Raw genomic sequence first — 19522 nt, 5'->3', positions numbered from 1 at the left:
GGAGAATTACATTTATTAAACAAACACACATTAAAAATAAAAAAAACCCTCATGGTATGTAAGGCAATCTTGCAATTTAAAACTTGACTCATGATTGTGAAAGTTTGGAGCTGGCATGCCAACTTGGTGAGCCATCTGCTCACCAACAATTTATAAACGAGTCTGCTGCCAAAGCCACCCGATTACTCAGTTCTAATATTAGTGATGTAACTAAAACATGCTCTTAGGGTTTTTCTCCCCATGGACCAGGAAGCACAAGAGAAAAAAAAACCTCACCAAGAAAAAGTTAAAAATAAAATAGGTAAAATATATTTATTCTATATTCCCTTCAAGACTGATAAGTAGGAACATTAAAGATTAAGTCAATGCTTTAGACCTCTAATTCCCTCTAAATCAAGTCAGAGGGAAAAAAAAAATCAGTAGAGTGATTACAAATGATGGGACAAGGAGAATCATAGAATGGTTTGGGTTGGAAGGGACCTTAAAGATTATCCCACCCCCTGCCATGGGCAGGGACTCCTTCCAATGTCCCAGGTTGCTCCAAGCCCTGTCCAACCTGGCCTTGGACACTTCCAGGGATGCAGGGGCAGCCACAGCTTCTCTGGGTACCCTGTGCCAGGGCCTCAGCACCCTCACAGGGAAGAATTTCTTCCTCATGTTCAATCTAACCCTTCTCTCTGGCACTGGGAAGCCATTCCCCCTCATCCTGCCAATCCAGACCCCTGGAAATAGTCTCTCTCCATCTTCCTTGCCACAATTATGTCATCCCAAAACCTGCTCTTCTCCTGGCTGAGCAATCTCAATTCTCTTAGCCTCTCCTCATAGCTGAGGTGCTCCAGCCCTCTGATCAACTTGGCAGTCCTCCTGAATGATATATTCTGTACCCAATGCCCATTTCTTTGTTGATGATTGAAATGGTAGCTGGCTAAAATCAAACACACTTGTACTCATCTCATAATAGCATTTAATATATTTTGGAAACAGTGAAAAATAATCAAGAAATTGTGCATGTAGGCTAGCAGGTACAACTGCTGGTTCTACTCATGTTGCTAATTTTACCATTAGAACTGGGCGATTTGGGATAAAAACATTTCCCTATTTAAACAAGACCTTTCTTATTAAAATTCAACATTACAAATAGCAGCAAAAACATGCTGGACATTACTCTACAGTAAATAATCCTTGGGGCAAAAGATAGTGTAATGAAACTGCATGGAAAATTACTCACTCAATCATTTTTAAAACGTTGAGTCACAATTCAGTTTTGTTGGCCTGAAACTCCAGATTTATCTCCATGGCAAGTGAGTAGCAAATCCCAAAGCACAGCCACTATTCCCAGAGCTCAGATCTGAGGATGTGCTGCTGCAGGAGGAAAGCAGCAGTGCTCAGTGTCCTACACCACCATTTCCACACTGCCTCCTGCCTTACCTCCTGCCCACAGGGGTCACAGAACAGTTTAACCCCCCCTTTCAGTGTGAGCAGAATCAGGACATTTCCAAGTGCTCTGCAGGGGACACTAATTAGATTCAAAACACAGGCAGTCTTGGTGCCATTAATTAAGAGGACAATGACAGTCACAAGCACCCTGCTTCATTTCAGAGCACCTTGCTCTATCCCTGCCAAAAGGAGTACCTTTTAAATCTGCAGTTTGAAATTAAATGCATCATCATTACCCAATTACCATTCTAACTAGTTTCCTCAACAACAGATCGGCTTTATTTACAATTAATTTTGGTTAATGAGCTAGTTGTAGTTTTATCTGGCGGATAATGGGAGAGAATTAATAATTGCTTAATCCACACAAAATTTTGTTGTTCACATAGCACACAAAATTTTGACAAATGTTTCTGAATCCCAGCCAACAACCACCAGCACATTTTCACCATCTGAAAGCAGCCAAAGCTCAGCAAATGTTACCATTTTACATTATAGTAGGTTAAACTGTTTATATATATAATTAGAATTATTATTATAAACTACAGTCATAATTATAAATTGAAATTTCATCACTGACTCATAAGGAAGCTTTCCCCCTTCCAAAACATCTGGCCAGAACAATTGATTAAGGTCATTTCTTTGATGGTCTACAAATATTTATTCCATCCACAGTTGCACAAGAAAATACTGCAGAGACCCAAAATGGAGAATAAACTACCCTGTGCATGTTGGCTGTGCTATCTCACACTTTTGCCTATTCCCCTCCAATGAGCTTAAGTCTGGCTCCAAAGCCATTTTAAGCCCAGTCCTATTTTTTCTTTTTATTAGGCATTGGTTTTAAATGGTTTTAAACCACCATCTTCCATTTCCACACCACTACCTTCTCTCAAAAATACATTGCCCTTGACCAAAAGCTGGGTTTGTCTCCAGCCAGTTCCATTCTCTTCCCCTAGTGCAGCAGTCTCTGGCTGGGGTGCTGTCTACCAGATGTAACATCAAAGCTAAGGATCTCCCTGTATCCAGTCATTAAGGAACCTTGGATAATTATATGGCAATTATCATTCACATTTCCACAGTGAAAACATTTCTACTCTTTTCCTTAAGGCTCTGTTGTTCTAGGCTGTTAAAAAGAACAGCCAGAGTTCTGGGGCAGGAATGGGTGACACAGATAAAACACTCTGACATGAAGATGAAGAAGAACATTACAGAGCAGCATTATAGATTATTTCCTGGAATGCACTGCAGTTTACTTTGGTTTTGAGTACATATGTGATATATATTTACTCAAGCAAAAATCTCACTACTATCGATTTCTCTATAAATATTTAATGGTTACCAGTCAGAAGGTAAATTTAAGTAACAATAGTGCTAATGACATTAAATAAATGAAGCACTTTAAAAGTGAGAAAAAAAAGCAAACACTTCTTTACAGCATTTTAGAACAAGAGCAGTAAGACAGCAACCTGAAACGAGGTTATATGCTGATAGCCTTAGTCATGTCTGGTCTCACAGGCAGAGCAGAGAGGTGATTTTGCACAAACATCTCACCAAAAAGTAGGTTTTGCAAGCAGCAAACTTAGCAGAGACTGCCTTCCAACAACTTTTGCCCATGCATTTGACATTTGAAAAGGGCGGCGCTTAATAGTTTTTCCTTCAGCCGAGGCACAATTCACATACTTCTTTCTCCTCTTTCTGGTTTCCTTGTTTCATAATAATTGCACTTTCCTAGTATTTTTCAAGCCTGTACTTCTCTGTTGTATGTGACTGAAACCCTCTCCAAGTGCCTTCCATTTGTATTCCTGCACTGCACATGTACAGGCTTGTCAGAAATCAGGGCTGGACACATTTTCCTATCTTTTGCTTTGGCTGCCAAGCTTCTTTACTTGATATTAGATAATTTGGGGGCAGCTGACAGGTCATAGCATTTAGACTATGAGAACACTCTGGGATTCATGTAAGTACATGGGATTTTGGCAAAATAAATTGTGCAATTGTAGAATACAAATTTAAAAGAAGGCCAAGAATAAACTCACAGAGTTCTCACAGTCTGCTCATGTTATATACTGCCTGACCCTTAAACACACAACTAGCACATCATCCCTCTGAACTCAAGAGCTACCTATACTCTGACAATTTGCAGTCATACACAAATTATGAAGCTGACTGCCTCCCACCGACAGGAGCTGAATTCTTACTAAGATTAATTTCCCTACTTTTTCTCCACCTCTTCAGCTTAAAATTTTGTCCAGTCATTTCCATCTCTTCAACTGGTGTCCTTTGTAAAGCTCTTAAAGCTGAAAAAGTATGATATAACAAGGAGATATTGTTGTATTACTCTTTAGAAGACTAGATTATCCAAAGGATAATACCCTACAGTGATAAAGAGAGAGGACTATGTATTTAAGGTAGGGGGAAAATTTCAAACAGGGGGTTTCAACTAAAGCTGATTTCTCAGACTGTTCCACACAGCTGCATGGAGATGGGTTAGACTCACCCAGGAACTACCTGTGCTGGTAACAAGGTCAAAACAACTGGTAAGGTTGACCCAATTTTGAGAGATTAAACTGTAAAACTATTACAACTACATTTAGGACATGCCTAAATCTGAAAGGTGATGAGGATTAAGGCACTGAGTAAATTTAAGGCCCAATGGTGTATTCTGAAATACTTGTGTATTTCAGGCAGACTCTGCAGTGGTGCCAGATCCCTGCAGATTCTCCAGGGATGCAGGAGAGAGGCCCCTCACCACAGCAGTGCACGTGCAATACAAAGCCTGTACCCAGGAACGGACAATTAAAAGCAGTATGCAAAACTGCTAATTAATAAGATTTATTCTCCTTCAGGGGCCGTTATCTCAACAAGACAAACCCTGCAGGATATCAGTTTCTCAAGAAATAAGATTAAAAACCAAATGCGATTTTATTCTTTTGCCTGACATGTCTCACTCTCTCACAGACCTGGCTGCTAACCAGAAAAGGTCTTCAGTCTACTGCCACTCTTTCCCAGAAACTTTTAAACCATCCACAATTTAAGAGAATAGCTACTCTTCCTCAAATGAATAAACCTCATATTTATTCTGGGTAAAAAGACTTGCTGTTTTCATACATAAAGAAGCAACTTCTTTCATTTTCAAAAGAAGGGATTTCATACTCGCTGCTTCTTGGACTAAAGTGGGTATTTAATTCACACTGCTGAAGTTTAAATGATGCACAAAGTTATCAGAAACTCTGTTTGTGTTTTATGGCTAGACCATTACCTAAAAAAGCAACTTGCTTGCAAAGGGAATCATAAAATGTCTAAAAGCTGAGTTGATGTCTAGGAAAGATTCGGTGTGAATTCTCATAGAACTGCACACAGGCATTCCTAAATCAAAGACTAATTATTAAAAGAATTACCATGGACTTGAGCATATCACAGGGCTCTGCAGACAGCATTCTGTGCCACTCACCAATATAATTTTCATGGACTGAGAGAACACATGCCCCTTGAGAAAAACCAGGACAACATCACTTCCTTCTGATGGAACTGGGACGTTTTAGAGGCTGGGGGTGACATGCAAGGAAAACATCACTAAAAATAAGCTGAGAAAACTCCAGCCTGATGCTGAAGGTCACAGCACAGATCTCTTTCGTCTAACACTTGTTTTGTTCAAGTGGAGGAACAGAGGGGATAAACAAGAAAAATCCCCCCCATCGGAACGTCAAGCTTTGTCACATCTGCGGTTTAACGGCCAACAGAGCATCTCTCCTGTAAGCCCTGCCCAGATCTTCCATTAGCTGCAGAGGAAACACAGCCCACCTTACCTTCTCACACGAGATTCGTAAGAAAAAAAATGATAGGTGGGACAGGCAACACGATGAATGGATTTTCTGTACTTCAGGGTGTCCTACTCCCTTTGAGAAACATTTGAGATGTCCAAGCCCGAGGACAAAGGGCCTGACAATAGCAGCACCAAGGGGTGGCTGGCTCTTCTATCCCCACTGCATGAAGTTTCAGGGTGGACAGTAGCACCGAGTCCTCCAAAGGCTTTCTCCAAGCCAGAGACAGGGCAGGGACTTGAATACTCACACTGATCTTCCCCTTCTCTCTCCCCTACTGCAGTGACTGCACCTGTGCCCAGAGCAACCTCACAGGTGCTGGGTACCAATATCATAGCAGGAAAAGAGGCTGGGAAAACAGTCTGTGCAGCTTCTCCAAGTAACATGAAACCATAGCGGGGAGAGCAGACAGGTCTGTAGTGAATCAGATTCCTTGGCTCATGCCTTGTGTAAAACCCACAGTCTGCTAAGAAGAGAGGCTCCTACCTGTGTAGGAGAATGATGCACTTCAACACCTCTGTCTTTTTTTTTCACTACCAGCTGGTAGACACAGATATTCACACTGTCCACACTGGGGTGGGAACATGATCAGCTAGGACTGACCTCCCCCCATACCTGAGAGGACACAGGGATCTGACCACCAACCTCAGCTTCACCAAAGGGAAGACCACGAGCCCTGTGACTCTCTACACAGGGCAAACGTAGAGCAACCATGAGCTAAAGGAACTCATACAACGTACACAGAGCCCACTACCTCTGTGGTGTTATGCCTTGGCCACACAGCCTTACAGGAATAAACCTCCAAACTGGAAAGATTTTTTAAAAGTAAGAGGCAGAGAGAAAGCAAAAGTCAGTTAAAAAACTCAAAAACGACATTGTAATTCACAGAAGTTGACATGACCTCTCAGCACAGAAATGAGGGGGATCAATCAACCCCATGCTTTTCCAGGAACAGAGTCTGCTGCTTTACGGTACTTTCCCATGTAACACCTGTAACTGCACTTGCAGGTGACCCTGCCAGCCAGGGCTATGCTCAGAGCAGGAGCTTCTGCCAGCATCTCCCTGCCTGTGAGGGATTACAGTTCTTCAAAGCCACAGGCTGACACAGCAGTGCCAGCAGAAGCCAGTAATGTAGACCTGGCTCCAGATCAAGGGCACATTTTGCTGGGCAGTGTGAATAGGGGCTCGTCCATACACAGACCTGGCAATGCTCAGTGGTGTGGGAAGAGTTAAAATTCCGTGGTTGTTCTAATGTAATCACATCACAACAGGGTACTTTAGGACCACCACAATTATTCCTGTGCAGGACAGGAAATAAGCTGCACTGGTATTAAGGTACTTCTGAATGCGTCTCATTGTGAGGTTGCAAAAATTAAATGCAAAATAACCCTTAAGCAAAGAAGATATTGTAAAAAATCCTACTTTTGACAAAGGCTAACATGTACCATCCAAGTCTCCATCCTAAGTGATATACAGCTTCCGTGATTCAGAAAATAAAAGGCAAGAGGGGGGGGGAAAAAAAGCACAGGAACATGAAGGAACTCCCCTACAATGAGCAGAGTTGGGAGAAAAACTGGGCCTCTGGTCATCTAGCCCAGAGCCATATCTGTCATGTTCATTGCTTCTCAGTGATAATCCAGCTCTGCTTCCTTCCACTGAGATGCAGCAGCAGCTGCCTGGACTCCAAACAAGCATCCACTACCCTAGGGAAGTGCTGTGCTGTGGCACAGGCTCCTCTTCTAGGCTGGTGACAGGTCTTGATATTACACAGGGCAGTGGCTCAGCCTTCTCTTCAATTTTCTACAGAATTTTAGAACAGGTCAATTTTAGACGTGTTTTAAGGTGGGTTCTTCAAGGATTTTCATTCCCTGGGATTACTGAAGCAAAAAGCAGAAAAGGAGGCTCTGCCTTTTGCTCCCGGATAGAACAGCATCACTCCTTCAAGGTGCCCTCTTGGCACTGTAAGGACAAGCACTGCTCACCCTCTGTACTGCACAGAGGTAGCACAGGTAGCTGCATTCCACCTGTAAAACTTAGTCCTGCCAAGCTACAAACCATCACTTAGCTGAAGGACTAGACAGAGCCTGTGGCCCTCAGGAACTGAAAACAAGCCTTTGAACCAATTTCCTGGGATAAGATACTCGTTGATTTCGACAAGAGGACCTTCCCCCAGATTCAGGGATGGGAAACACAGAAAACTCTCCAATGGAGATCTTGCAATCCAGCTGCTATCAAAGTGTCATATTTCATGGAAGAGGAGGATTCCTCTTTTCGTTGGCATGTCTGGAAAGGAACTGAAATTCCAGAAGCAAACACTGAAAACTTGCTGACTACAAAGCTAGCGAGAGCAATGTTGTAACAGGGTGTGTACCAGGGAAAGTTAACTGAACCTGACAGTCCAAGAGAATAACAGAAGCTTCCTAAGAAAGGTGTGTGCTGCAACAAAGGCCTGGCAGATGACCTCTCAAGAGACTTCCATCAGAATGAATAAAAACCTATTTAATGAGATTAACTGATCATTTCACTCCACCCTCGTTATAACACTCACTGAGAGGGAGGAATGTTTTTGCAGCCAAGTATGTGACTCCATAGGGAATGCCAGGACTGTGACAGAAGATAGGAAAAATACACAGGGGAGCCCTTCACCATTGCAGTGTGGGCTACAGATACTCCAACACCAACTCATTGCAGTGGCTACTCTGTTGGTTTACGTACAGTGTTCCTATCAGAGTAACTATTTCATGATTTTAACCACACCAGTGTGAAAAATCTAAGCTGATGTGGATAAAGCTACAACAATTCAAGGTACATCGCAGAAAATGCTTCATTTCCAGTTAACCCTTTCCTCTGTTTGGTTGCCGTTTTTTCAAGAAACACAGTGTAGCACTACTTTGGAGAGCTTTGGTTTCTTAGGTGTGGAAAAACCCCTCTATTTCTGTTAAAATCCTGATAATCACCTTTCCATTTAGTACTTTTTCTTCTCAAACTCCAAGAAAGCTAAATGCATTGGCTAAAACTTTGTTAACTACTACTGCCCTGGCAATTCTCAGGAAGTGTGAGGGTAAAAGACTGAAACAAAGACCGTGCTCTTCTAAGTGTCAAAGCAGCTCACTTCTTACAGTTCCCTACCACACTTTGTTGAGCTCATTCCCCATGTCTGAGCTGATCTTGGCAAAGTCCATCTCCACTGTCCTTCAACCTGCCAAACCACAGGTACAGCTGTATTAAGCATCACTGTGCAATTCCATAGCTGAGCTCTAAAAATCAAAGTGTCAAGACTGCAAAGTCAGACACAAAGAACTGGAGGGCATCTCAAGTGACTGTCAAAAGTCCACCTCCCTGCACTGAGGCAGGAGACACCCAGGCCAATAAATGCTACCTCCTGTACTCCTTAAAGGCTGCTGAGGAAATAAGATTCCTCAGCATCTCGAGGTGATCAGGTCTGAGATTTTGCACTTTCCAAGATATTTGGAAGAAAGAGAGACCTGAATCCCCATTCAGAGCAGAGCAGTTTGGCTGCCAGAATTGTTCATGCCCCAGTGAACACATCAGGGGAGTGACTGCCTCAAAGCACTAATTCAGTCCCCCTCTGCAGCCCAGCCCGGCCAGCTTCAACCACCCTCCCTAAAGGAAAGCCTCCATCACCTCATCCAACTAAAAAGCCCACAACACATACTGAGCCAGGAAAGAATCCCAGAGCAAGGTTCAGCCTCACATGCCTGGGAGTAAATTTTGGTGGTGACAAGGCTTGTTTGCCATAGAGCTGAGGCATGGAGCAACTTTAAATTTTATGTGGTTTCATTCCAGCAGTCAGGCTCCAAAATTACTTTTTTTTTTTTATCCTTACAGATATGCCAATACAGCTGTGGCACATGTAACTCTCTGCTCAGGACAACACAACTGTGACAAAATAATAGTTGTATGACAATTCAGGCTTGAAAAACGAAAGTAATCAGGAAAGATTTGGGGCTTTGATGTCACAAAAAAAAGTGCAACTGCTAGTCCACCCTGACCACTTGGAATATAGTATTGGCTACATTATAATAAAACCTTGCCCAAGTTCTCTTTAAACACCGCTGCTGAAATCACTCCCACTTAGTGCTGCTGTCCCAATTAGTGATCTGTCAGACAGCACGATCGTTCCCCACCACGGAGAAAATGCAATCACCTCATTATTTTCAGCAGCAGAGTCAGCCGACATAGCTTATTCCCTTAATGAATTAATTCTCATAACTTACTAACACTTCAAGCTACTATAAACACCTCTTAAAAGCATACCACAATTTTAATCGCTTTCAAACATCAGATGTTGGGTTTGATATTTATGATTGTTCTGACTCTGTTTCGTTTAAGGGCTCCTTTTGTCCGTGAAAGCAAAGATAAGAAAGTTAACTGGGACACCCACTGTCAAGTCTCTAATTTAAGGGGAAATTGCCTTTGTTGCTGACTGTCAGATGCTAATAGCTGCTGCTACTATTTTCCCTATGATACCAGGCCAATGATCTTAGAAAAGTGTCCTTCATCTTATACAAAGCAATGATTGAGTCAACTAATTGAACAACTGTGCCCCTGCAGTTTCTAAAGCAGACATTCCTCTAAGTCCATTTTAACCTACAGGAAAAAATATCTCTAATAACTGTAGTAAGAACTCAGTGTGGTATTATGGGGAGGTGGCTGGGAATTATTTCTTTTTAAAGCCTCTTTTATAAGGATTCCCCATTAGCCTTTAATTAGCATGCCAGCTCCTATTCGGAGGTTTCCGATCACTCATAGCCCAGTTCAACATTCACAGACAGGAACAAGACAGACTCCCTTGAACTCTGTGGGGTCTGTGGAGGGGCTTAGGGCCATGCAGGGAACTCTCTAGTACCAACACAAAGTTAATTGAGCAAGACTGTGACACCCAGCTCTGGGTGTCAGCCTTTGTAAGAGTTTTCCTATGGAAGATCAAAAGAAAATCTGGGCTTCCAGATTTGGGGCTATGTAAATATATCATCTGTACTCAGCAGGTGTAATACTAATTCATCATTTGCTGTAGAGAAAAGTGAGATGATCTATCAACCTCTTCAGTTTGACTATTTACATGTATTTTAAATCTTTGCTTACATAAAACTACAGTGAAGTATTTTAGAACAGAGCATCTGCCAACACACATGCAGTGTGCTGCTAAAGGCAGGTATATGTGAGATCATCAGTTAGCTATGACAGGTGATTTAGTGTGATTCATCTTTCAGGATCATCTCATTCACAGGGAAAATTAAGTGTCATCCCCATCCATAAACTACAAATACCGTTTAGATACTTGAAAATGATAATAGGTTAAAGGATACAGTAGCTAAAATATTTGACCCAAACCCTTTTGGAATAGAACCTGAAAACATCAGTAATCTAGACAGAACTACTAACACAGATTGCCAGGGGCTAATGAACATAGAAGACTCTTTACCCAGCACATAATTTTGCTGTTGCTGGGAGAGCACTACTCAGTCATTCCAGCAGAGATCCAAGAAATTTCCTTCTTTTGGTGTTTCTCCTTCTGAGCCAGACACAAATTCCGAGTAAATTAAGAGCTGTGGTTCAAAACATTACAGTGGGAATGCAAGAAGAACAGAGGTCAAAACTTCGATCTCTACCTTGCAGGTGCACATCCAGAGCATGCAGCCAAAGAGGGCCATGTGCTTCTGGCAATGACTGGCACCAATCCAGGAGCCAAATATTTGGGGTCTGCTGCCTGTATCACCTCCTCCATTCCCAAGTCCTACCTAGCCAGGATGACACACCCTGGGTTTTTCTGTAATAGCAGCCAACATCACTTAATCTCCAGCAACCCACTGGAAATCAAAACAATCTGAAATAGAACACAGCCACTGTCTCTACTTAAAACAAGGGATGACGGATCAATCCACTGAGAGCTAGAAAATTAACACAAAATATTGCAAGCAGCTGTTCTACCTCCATCTTTCCTTTTAAAATTAAAAAAAACCCAAAACCAAACAAACAACAAAAAAAAAAAAACAAACCCAAAAGACTTTTAAAAAAGAGGTGCAGGCCCCCGGGTTACCAAACCTTTAAAAGGATTTTCTGTGCCCCACAAAACAGGTGGAAAGCTCTAAAGCCCTGCCTGGTGATTTAGCCTACACATGCCAGATTCAAGATTTGGCCAAAAACCTTAAATGAACCAATGTAACAGCTGCCACAAAAGCCGACAACCCCTGATCAATATCTTCCATGTTTAAGGCAGCACAAGCCACCTCTCAGCAAAACAATGCTAAGCCTGCAAAGAGTATATAAATTACAATACGTTTAAGAAGCTTGAGTTTTGTTTGGCTTGGGAAACCCAGGCAGATCCCTTAATTTTTCAACAGCACCACATCTTTAACACAGAGCAGCAGTGATGAAAGCATTTGAGACACCTGTGAGAGACCAAAACACACCTCTTAAAAAAAAAATGTTCACCAAGGCTGTAGATACATATATTTTGCAAAGAACTAATGAAGCTTAAAAACCATTGAAAATGTTAACACAATGAACATGACGATTCTGAGTGTGCTAAAGCCTTTTGCGTGACTTCATTCTAGATCTTTTTATTCCTAATTTGACTTTGGGTTTCAGTCTAGATTATAAAGAAGATTTAAAACACACATACTTTTTTCCCTTCCAATGAAGCCTTCCCATTAATAAAAAGGAAACAAAGAAAATGAAGAAAGTGAGTAGTAAAACTTTTACAACATAATAAAGTATATCAGAATCCCAGTGCAGCACAATCGGAATTGTCTAAAGATGCTGAATTATGGGTGGTTGTCACATAAAGTTCAGTCCACGGTATTAGAAATCATATTCTCCAGCAACATGTATATAATTGAGAGATCTTCATCATAACCCTCAGTTTAAAGGCTCATAAAACTGCGCTTTACCCGTCATTTGCAAGAGGAAAGAATTCTTAAAGGAAAGTAACATCCTTTTCTCAGAAAGACTCTGAGGATGATACACTGTGCATTTTAAAGCAACCCTAGAAGCTCTCTCTCTTTCTTTCACTGATTTCGGTAGGGCATTATACTAACGCTCAGTTTAAATAGATAAATATGTATCGGTAGTACACACAAACCAGAAAGAAAATTAGTATCACATAGAGGGGAATACTCTGTAAGTACATTGGAAGCAAAGCACATTGCCTTTTTCCAGACTGTAAGTGCAGAGGTTACATTAAGGTAAATGTCTTGATGTAACACTGTAACCAACATTTAAACGAGGTAGGGCACTCACACAGAAAATGAAGATTGTTACTTTCATGAAACTGTGTAAACTACATTTATCCACCTCCCATATATAACACGAGTACAATTATTTAAAAATTATCAGCTCTTGACACTCTCACTGTGCAGATTCACAAAACTCTCAGTTTCTACCCAACACTCTAAACCGAACTCCTTTCAGTTTCTTATAATCGACTATAGTTTTATAAATAAAATTTGTTTGTTTTCAAATAAAGCTGCTTCAAGCTGTTTTGGGAAGCAAAGTAAGTAATAGTAATAATAATAAGAACAACAGTTTCTATTTGGATTTCAGAACCTGAGGAAACAAAACCAGCACATGTCAAGCCTACTGTTTTCCTACCTGGAGCAGGTAAGGACCAGCTCTCAAATGGCACCTTGGGATAGTTCAGACTAGTAATCCCGTTCATGTTTAGATGAGACACCAGCACAAAAAGAACAACAAAAAAAGAAAATCTCCCCTGTCCTCCTCTGTTATTAGCAATGCCAACAGCAGTGGCTAAGCAAACCAAGGACCAGGAGGACCAGACCAACCCAGCCCTCAGCTAGAGAGAAACAGGCTTAAGAGGAGACTTACTGCCTGCCATGTGACAGGGGGAGGTGTGCTGCCCATTGGGAGTGCTGGAGGTGAGGTCGATGGCCATGCCGCAGTGCTCCCTTTCAGGCGAATAGTCATTGTCACCTGCCAGCACAACACAGGTCCCCGTAAGTTTTTATCCCCTTCTTCAGCAGACACACACAAAGATTAAGAACCACAGCCCACTCGCTCCCTTTGCCCCTGCCCTTCCCTCCTTTACTTTCCAGAGCCTGTCAAATCTCAACTCTCAGTGCCCCAAGTAAACATTTGGCTGATTTTCAGAGCCTCCTCAAAGTTACTGTCACCAGTCTTTTACACACACTCCTATAGCAAACCTTGTCCCAGCTGCTTGGTTTAAGTAAGTTAGGATTACTTTTAGGGAGAATCCAGGCTGGGCAGGATACTATTCACCATATAGACCTTCCCCCACAAAGCTCTGGGTTAACTGACAGTCAAACAAAGCACTTACACACCCCCCCACACACACAGAAAACAATACATAGGGAAAGGCATAAAAAGTTTTTGGCTTCAGTTTGAATTTCTGGAGATGAACACTCTCTCATTTGCAAAGTTCATTCACCCTCAGAAAATATTTAAACCTAGATATACTCACCCATGCACCCGTCCCCATGCATTTCTCAGTCATAGAGAGAGTTTGTATTTAAATGCTACTAATTCAGTGTCAATGCAGACACAGTGCACTGGAAGCTAAACTTTCAGGTATCTGCATTATACAAAAGAGAGCAGGAAAAGAAAAGTAATTCAGAATAATCAAGCAAAATGAGTACTTACATGTAATATATCCATCAACAGCCTCTGCTTCCATAGTCAAAGTGCAGTGCTGCAAGGCAGAAAAGTACACCCTCAGAGACGCCTGTCAGTATCAACCATTAAATGATTAAACTTACTTAAAGCCCTAAGTAGTTGCCCATTTTATTGCTGTTGCAACCACTGCCTAGAGAAACACACAAGTGCACTGCATGTGCTCGTTTGCAAATCACTGAACTCTTCCCGTAAATTATGTGAGTAGACATGCAGCTGCCTCCTGGCCAGGTGGCACCTGGATCATCCTGGTCTCACCATACCTCTCTCTCTCCGTGCCCCATTCACAATTTTGCCTATCTGAGAGTTTTTCCCTGACTTTCCGCTTGTTTGTTCAAGCTAGGATGGTAATGCTTCATCAATTATCTGCTCTATCTGCAGCCAGAACAGACTTTGAGGATATGGATACTACCAACAATTGCTCTTTTCACATGCACTACAAGAGACTGCCTCCTGGTCTAAACAAAATAAATCCTCCCGTGTCCATTCCCCTTGGACAGAGTTGTTCCACCTTGGTCTCACACCTCTGTGTGCACACACACCTGTACACACACCTGTTCACTCTAACCCTATTTATCTGCCACAGCACAGGGCCAAACATCACATTTCATACTCCCAGAACACGCATTTTGTGGTATGAAGCAATCTTAAAGTTTCTGGAAGCACTTTGCTGACACAGAACAAGCTATTACTTTCCCGAAACCCAAGTAACTGTATAGAATGACACCCCCTAGCTATCATTTGATATATATTGTGGGGGGGTGAAAGAAAAAAAAAAAAGAGAGATCAATAGTTATAACTATGTTCTTTTAAGTGGAAAAGTTAAGAATCTGACATGACCAGAGGAAAATTTTATTTCCTCTCTCCCTCCATGGCCTCTTTTTTGCCTTTAGTTTCAAAACTCTCACTGCACCAGGCAGCTAAATTATTCACAATGAGCCATTTCTGTATTGATCGCCAAGTATATTTAGCCCTGGCTCCTGGAATTTCTCCATTACTTACTGGAAAACAGGCAGCTTCACTTCTTGTCTCCAAAACCACTTCCCTCCCCCTCCCTCAACCCTCTTTCCTTCCACCTCCCCCCCCTACTCCCCGCCTTTCCCCCAATAAATAAATACTTTTCTCTGTGCTCTTCTTTGGTATAAAGCAGATCAAATTCCCAAGGCATTCAGCACATAACACTTAAATTTCAACCTGCCTAGCTGCTACCAAACTCTCTTCAATTACTGATTTTCATAACTCTTAAAAAGAAATCTCAAAAAAAAAAAAAAAAATTTCAAAAAAGTTTTCAGAACAGGTAAACCACTTCCTCAAGCCCTCCAAAATTACCTTATCTTCCCCCTAGTCCAGGTAGGCAGGCACACACTGAGAAAAAGAAAGAAACATCAGAAGCAACAGGGAAAGATCATCCCAGCCAATGAAGTGGAAGGAAAGAAAGGGGAGGAAGGGAGGAGGAAGAGAAAGGAAGACAAAAAGAAACACAGAAACATCCGTAACCTAAATTAAAACACGACTTGATTGTCATTTTTTTATTTCTTCAATGGGGAGAGGAGAAGGAAGAGGAGAGGGAAAAGAAAAAGTTTGGTCACCATTTTTAGGCTGGTGATGGCAAATCCCAGCTGCTGAGCCTCTCCACAAGGAATGGAGGGAGAGAGTTTTGCTCGAACTGAAGACACAGAAAGATGGAGAAAGTTTTAAAAAATGTTTTTTTAAAAGGGGGAGGGGGAGAAAAGGGGGGGAAAGAGAGTCGAGGAGGGGGAGAGAGAGGGGGGAGAGAAACTCGCCCCTGCCACTTACTGGTGGGGCATGCGGAGCCGGGAAGCCCCGGGATGAGCCGGCGGGGCAACTCGCTCAGGAATGGCACATACTTTGAAGGAAGATGAAGAAGGAAAAAAAAAAGAAAAAAAAAAAAGAGAGAGAGGGAGGGAGGGAGGGAGGTCAGCCGGTGCTACAGCAATGCGATTAACTAGCGCGGAGAGAGAGAGGAAAACTTGATCCACCGGTTCCTTACGGATTCCACGGGATCGGGGGGAGCGCAGGGAATGCGGGCGGGATGGGAAGAGGGGATGCGGGGCGGGATGGGAGGAGGGGGGCCCAGCGGGCGCACTCACACCCCGCGCAGCAAACCCGGGCCAACTTCCCCGGAGCGCCGCTTCGGCCCTGGGCGACGCCGGGCTCCGCGCCTCATCCTGCCTCTCCCAGCCCCTGCCACAACCTGTCAAAGTCATGGAAGTCCTGCCTCGCTTGTCATTTTGTTGCCTTTCCCCCCTTCTCCCCGCGGCAGGCCGCAGCCCCCCGGGGGCGCGCAGGTGGCGGCGGGCGCTGAGGGAAATGGCAGCGGGGCCGGGCTGGCTAACGGACCGGCGAGACCCGCCGCCGCTTCTGCCCCTGCTCTTTCTTGGTCTTCGTGGCGGGGGGAGGCTGTTGGTTTATATATTTTTTTTTAATTATTTTTAATATTTCGGGCTAACAGCAACAAGTCATCGGCGCCCGCGGGGATGCTGCACAGCCGCGCTCGGCTCGGGGACCCTCCGCACACACAGACCCGCACGGACGGACCGAGCCCCGCGTCCCGCCGGCCCCGGAACGGAGCTGTCCCTCCTCCCGCCGGGGAAAGGGGGACCGGGGAGGGAGAGGAGAGGAGGGGAGGAAGGGAGGGGAGAAAGAAAAAGAAATAATAAGAAGCCAGGCGCAGATTTACCTCAGCCGCGCAGGCAGTGAGTCAGTTCCATCCCCCTTTTGTTTGTGTGTTTATTAGTGTCGGCTCCCTCTGCCCAGTGGAGGTGTGTTTGTGCACGGCAGTTGGCTGTGGGGGGACTAAGGCGGCGGAGGAGCCGTAGCTAAGGGTAATCCTGTTTTTACTTCCTCCATCTTCAGAGAGCAGAGGGTTAGCCTGGGACAGCTGGTCAAACCCCGAGAAACCGATCCGGCGGCGGCGGCGGCGGCCGCTCTCCCTCCCTGCCTGCCTCCCTCCCTCCCACAGACACACACACACACACACACACACAGAGACACACTCATTCGCTCCCTCCTTCACACGCTCCCTTCCCTCCCTCACACACAGATACGCGAACTCCCTCCCTCCCTCACACACATACACACACACTCCCTCGCAGAAACGCGCACTCCCTCACACCCATACACACCTCCTCCCTCACACACACACACACACTTGTCCCTCCCTCGGGCTCAAACCCACACACACTCATTCACTCCCTCACACCGAGTGTCGTCCCCTCCCACACACACACGGAGTCACACTCTCCCCCTCACGCACCGCCAGCCCCTCACGCATTGTCACTCCCTCACTCACACTCAGCCCTTCACACGCATTCACTCACACTCAGTTCTTCCCTCAAAGTCCCTCACACGGACACGCTCAGTCCCACACACACTCCCACACACAATCCCACAGACGCTCCGTCCCACACGCTCACCCTCCGTCCCTCCCACCCTCGCTCCCCCCCCCGCGGCCCCTCAGCCCCCGCGGGGCCGGCGCGGCGGGGGGCGGGTGCCCGCAGCCGGCGCGAGGCCGCTCAGCGCGCTCGGCAATCGATTACAGGACAAGTGCGGCCGCCGCCGCCGCCGCCGCCACAGTGCGCGCCCCGCGCCTCACGCGGGAGGGCGGGCGGGAGCGCGCACCCTCAGGGCACGGCCGAGGCCCCTCAGGACCGGGCACCCCCCGCAGCCCTCCGGCAGCCACGGGGCACGCAGCGACCGGCGCAGTCGTGATTAAGCACTTCTATATTTATAGGCGACCGGGGGGCCGAGCGGGCTTGTCGCTTCATTAAACGTTCGCGGCCGATACGAGCGGAGTTGCCGCGTAGAGACGGCCCCGGGTGCCGAGTAACACCTCTGCGTGCCGTTCCGCCCCGCTCCCGAGAATTCGGTGTGCTGGCAAAAGTGTAAAAACCGGCATTATCGTCCTGAGGGGAATCCTCGCGCTGCCCTGCAGCCCAGGCTGAAGGAACAGCCCCGCGTATTTCCCACAGCGAGGGGACATCCCCACAGTGAGGAGACACCCCCGCAGACCCGCTCACTCCTCTGAGGGTGAATGTTTGGTGTGCTTCCTCACACAAGTTTTCCCTGCTTTCCACAGGTGCTGGATCAGGTGCAGCAGCACTGTCCTGCTCTCCTCACTTTGAGCTGCTGGACGCTGGTGACACTGGTAATGCCAGCACTAGGCACCGGGCTTCACGGCCCGGTGAGAAGCTGGGCTTGTGTCTGTCATGCACGATGTGCGCGAAATGCATGCATGAAATTTCCATTTCAATTTGCAAAATTAAGCAAGTGAGCGCAAAAAAGCATCGGGATTCAGGCTGCCCATACACCCTTGAGCCTTCTGACCCAACAGAGCAACCGATGGGAATAATGGAGGAGTTATCCTTGATTTTCATTAGTACTAAAGAAGAGTAACACATGCATTTTGCATAGTTTCAAGCACCGATGGAAGTACCACCATCACTGCATACCCACATTCTTTGTATATCAAAGGCTCTAGCTACTGGAAAAATTTGCTTTGAGGCAAAGTCTTAACTACAAAATCTTGAAGGAAAAGCCTTAACTCTTGCTCTCACTACATACAAGCACAATACTGTTGTTAGAGACAAGGTAAACCCCAGATTTTATTACCACTGCTACTTCACATCAAATGAGATTCTGCTTTGCAGAATAGCAGCAGAGCCACCCAGCCCTGAGAGAGGGAGACAAACCCCACCTTGGAAAAGACACTGAATGATTCAGCCAGCCCAAGACACTAAAGTTAATTGACAGCTCTCTGCCCAACACCACAAATTTGAGCCAATTAGCCATTATGCCACATCTGTGAAGTGGGTCTAACTTAACTCTTCTTCTTTTGCATAGGAAGAAGGCAGAAAGGTCAGGGGACTGGCCACAGAGAGCACTCAGAGCTGAGCCTAGAAAGCAGACTTCGTGTTTCCCACGCCTACGTATCAACAACTAGACTTGGCTTGCCTACACCAGAAAATAGACTGGCATAGCTGGAGCTGGGTAATTATACCGTAACAGTTTATGCTGGAATTACTCTCCTTGCGGACACTCTCCTCCAGATGGAAAGTGACTTCCCAAAAACGGTCCAAATGAATTCACTCAACAGCACACACTTGGAGTTTTGTCTTTTTCCCCCCCACCCCCCTTCCCCTCTTCATTTTGGGGGGTAAAAATTCCTGAGATGTGGGTCTCGGCAGCATTTTGAAGCCTTTGATCGCTTTTACAGACCATTAAAAGCGGGGACAAATGCAAAACATGTCATTGAAATGCTACAAGTCTTGTTGTCAAGATTTTTATGGTGCTTTTCATCAAAATGTTGAAAACTGAAAGCTTCCAGCTGGCTCTCCTTACAGGTAATAACTTAATAGCTAACAGCTTTTCTCCCAAAGCTGCTGGAACCTGCTTGAGCCATGGAAGCTGATGGGAAAAGCCAGACCCATCCTCTACAGTAAATATTTTCTGATTTTTTTTTAATCCTGCTGCTCTGCAAGCTTTTGAAACCAAATGAAGCTGTGAAAACAAGGAGGAGTGACCAAGGGAAAAGTATGGGGCAGGGAATAAAGTGACAGGACTTGGCTTTGTAAATC

General features: G+C 44.7%; 1 protein-coding gene across 4 annotated transcripts in view; it reads right to left on the bottom strand.

The window, feature by feature from the left end:
- IKZF2 (IKAROS family zinc finger 2) overlaps positions 1-17359 on the bottom strand; it is a 117764-nt gene extending 100405 nt beyond the window's left edge. For 3 of the 4 annotated variants that reach the window (XM_014881978.2, XM_014881985.2, XM_088167656.1), the window contains exons 1-3: positions 16627-17359; positions 13896-13944; positions 13104-13208 (exon numbers count right to left, since the gene is read on the bottom strand). In XM_014881978.2, coding sequence (XP_014737464.1) covers positions 13104-13208; positions 13896-13929 — 139 coding nt within the window. In that variant the 5' untranslated portion in view covers positions 13930-13944; positions 16627-17359. Of the gene's footprint in view, positions 1-13103; positions 13209-13895; positions 13945-15254; positions 15291-16626 lie in introns of all 4 variants that reach the window. The other variant, XM_088167655.1, reaches the window with a different exon arrangement.
- Between the last annotated feature and the right edge of the window lie 2163 nt (positions 17360-19522).

The sequence above is a fragment of the Sturnus vulgaris genome, chromosome 7, assembly GCF_052056855.1.
Source record: "Sturnus vulgaris isolate bStuVul1 chromosome 7, bStuVul1.hap1, whole genome shotgun sequence".
Classification (NCBI taxonomy): domain Eukaryota; kingdom Metazoa; phylum Chordata; class Aves; order Passeriformes; family Sturnidae; genus Sturnus; species Sturnus vulgaris.
Note: the sequence above shows the minus strand (reverse complement) of the source record. Positions and strands in the feature narration are given on the sequence as shown.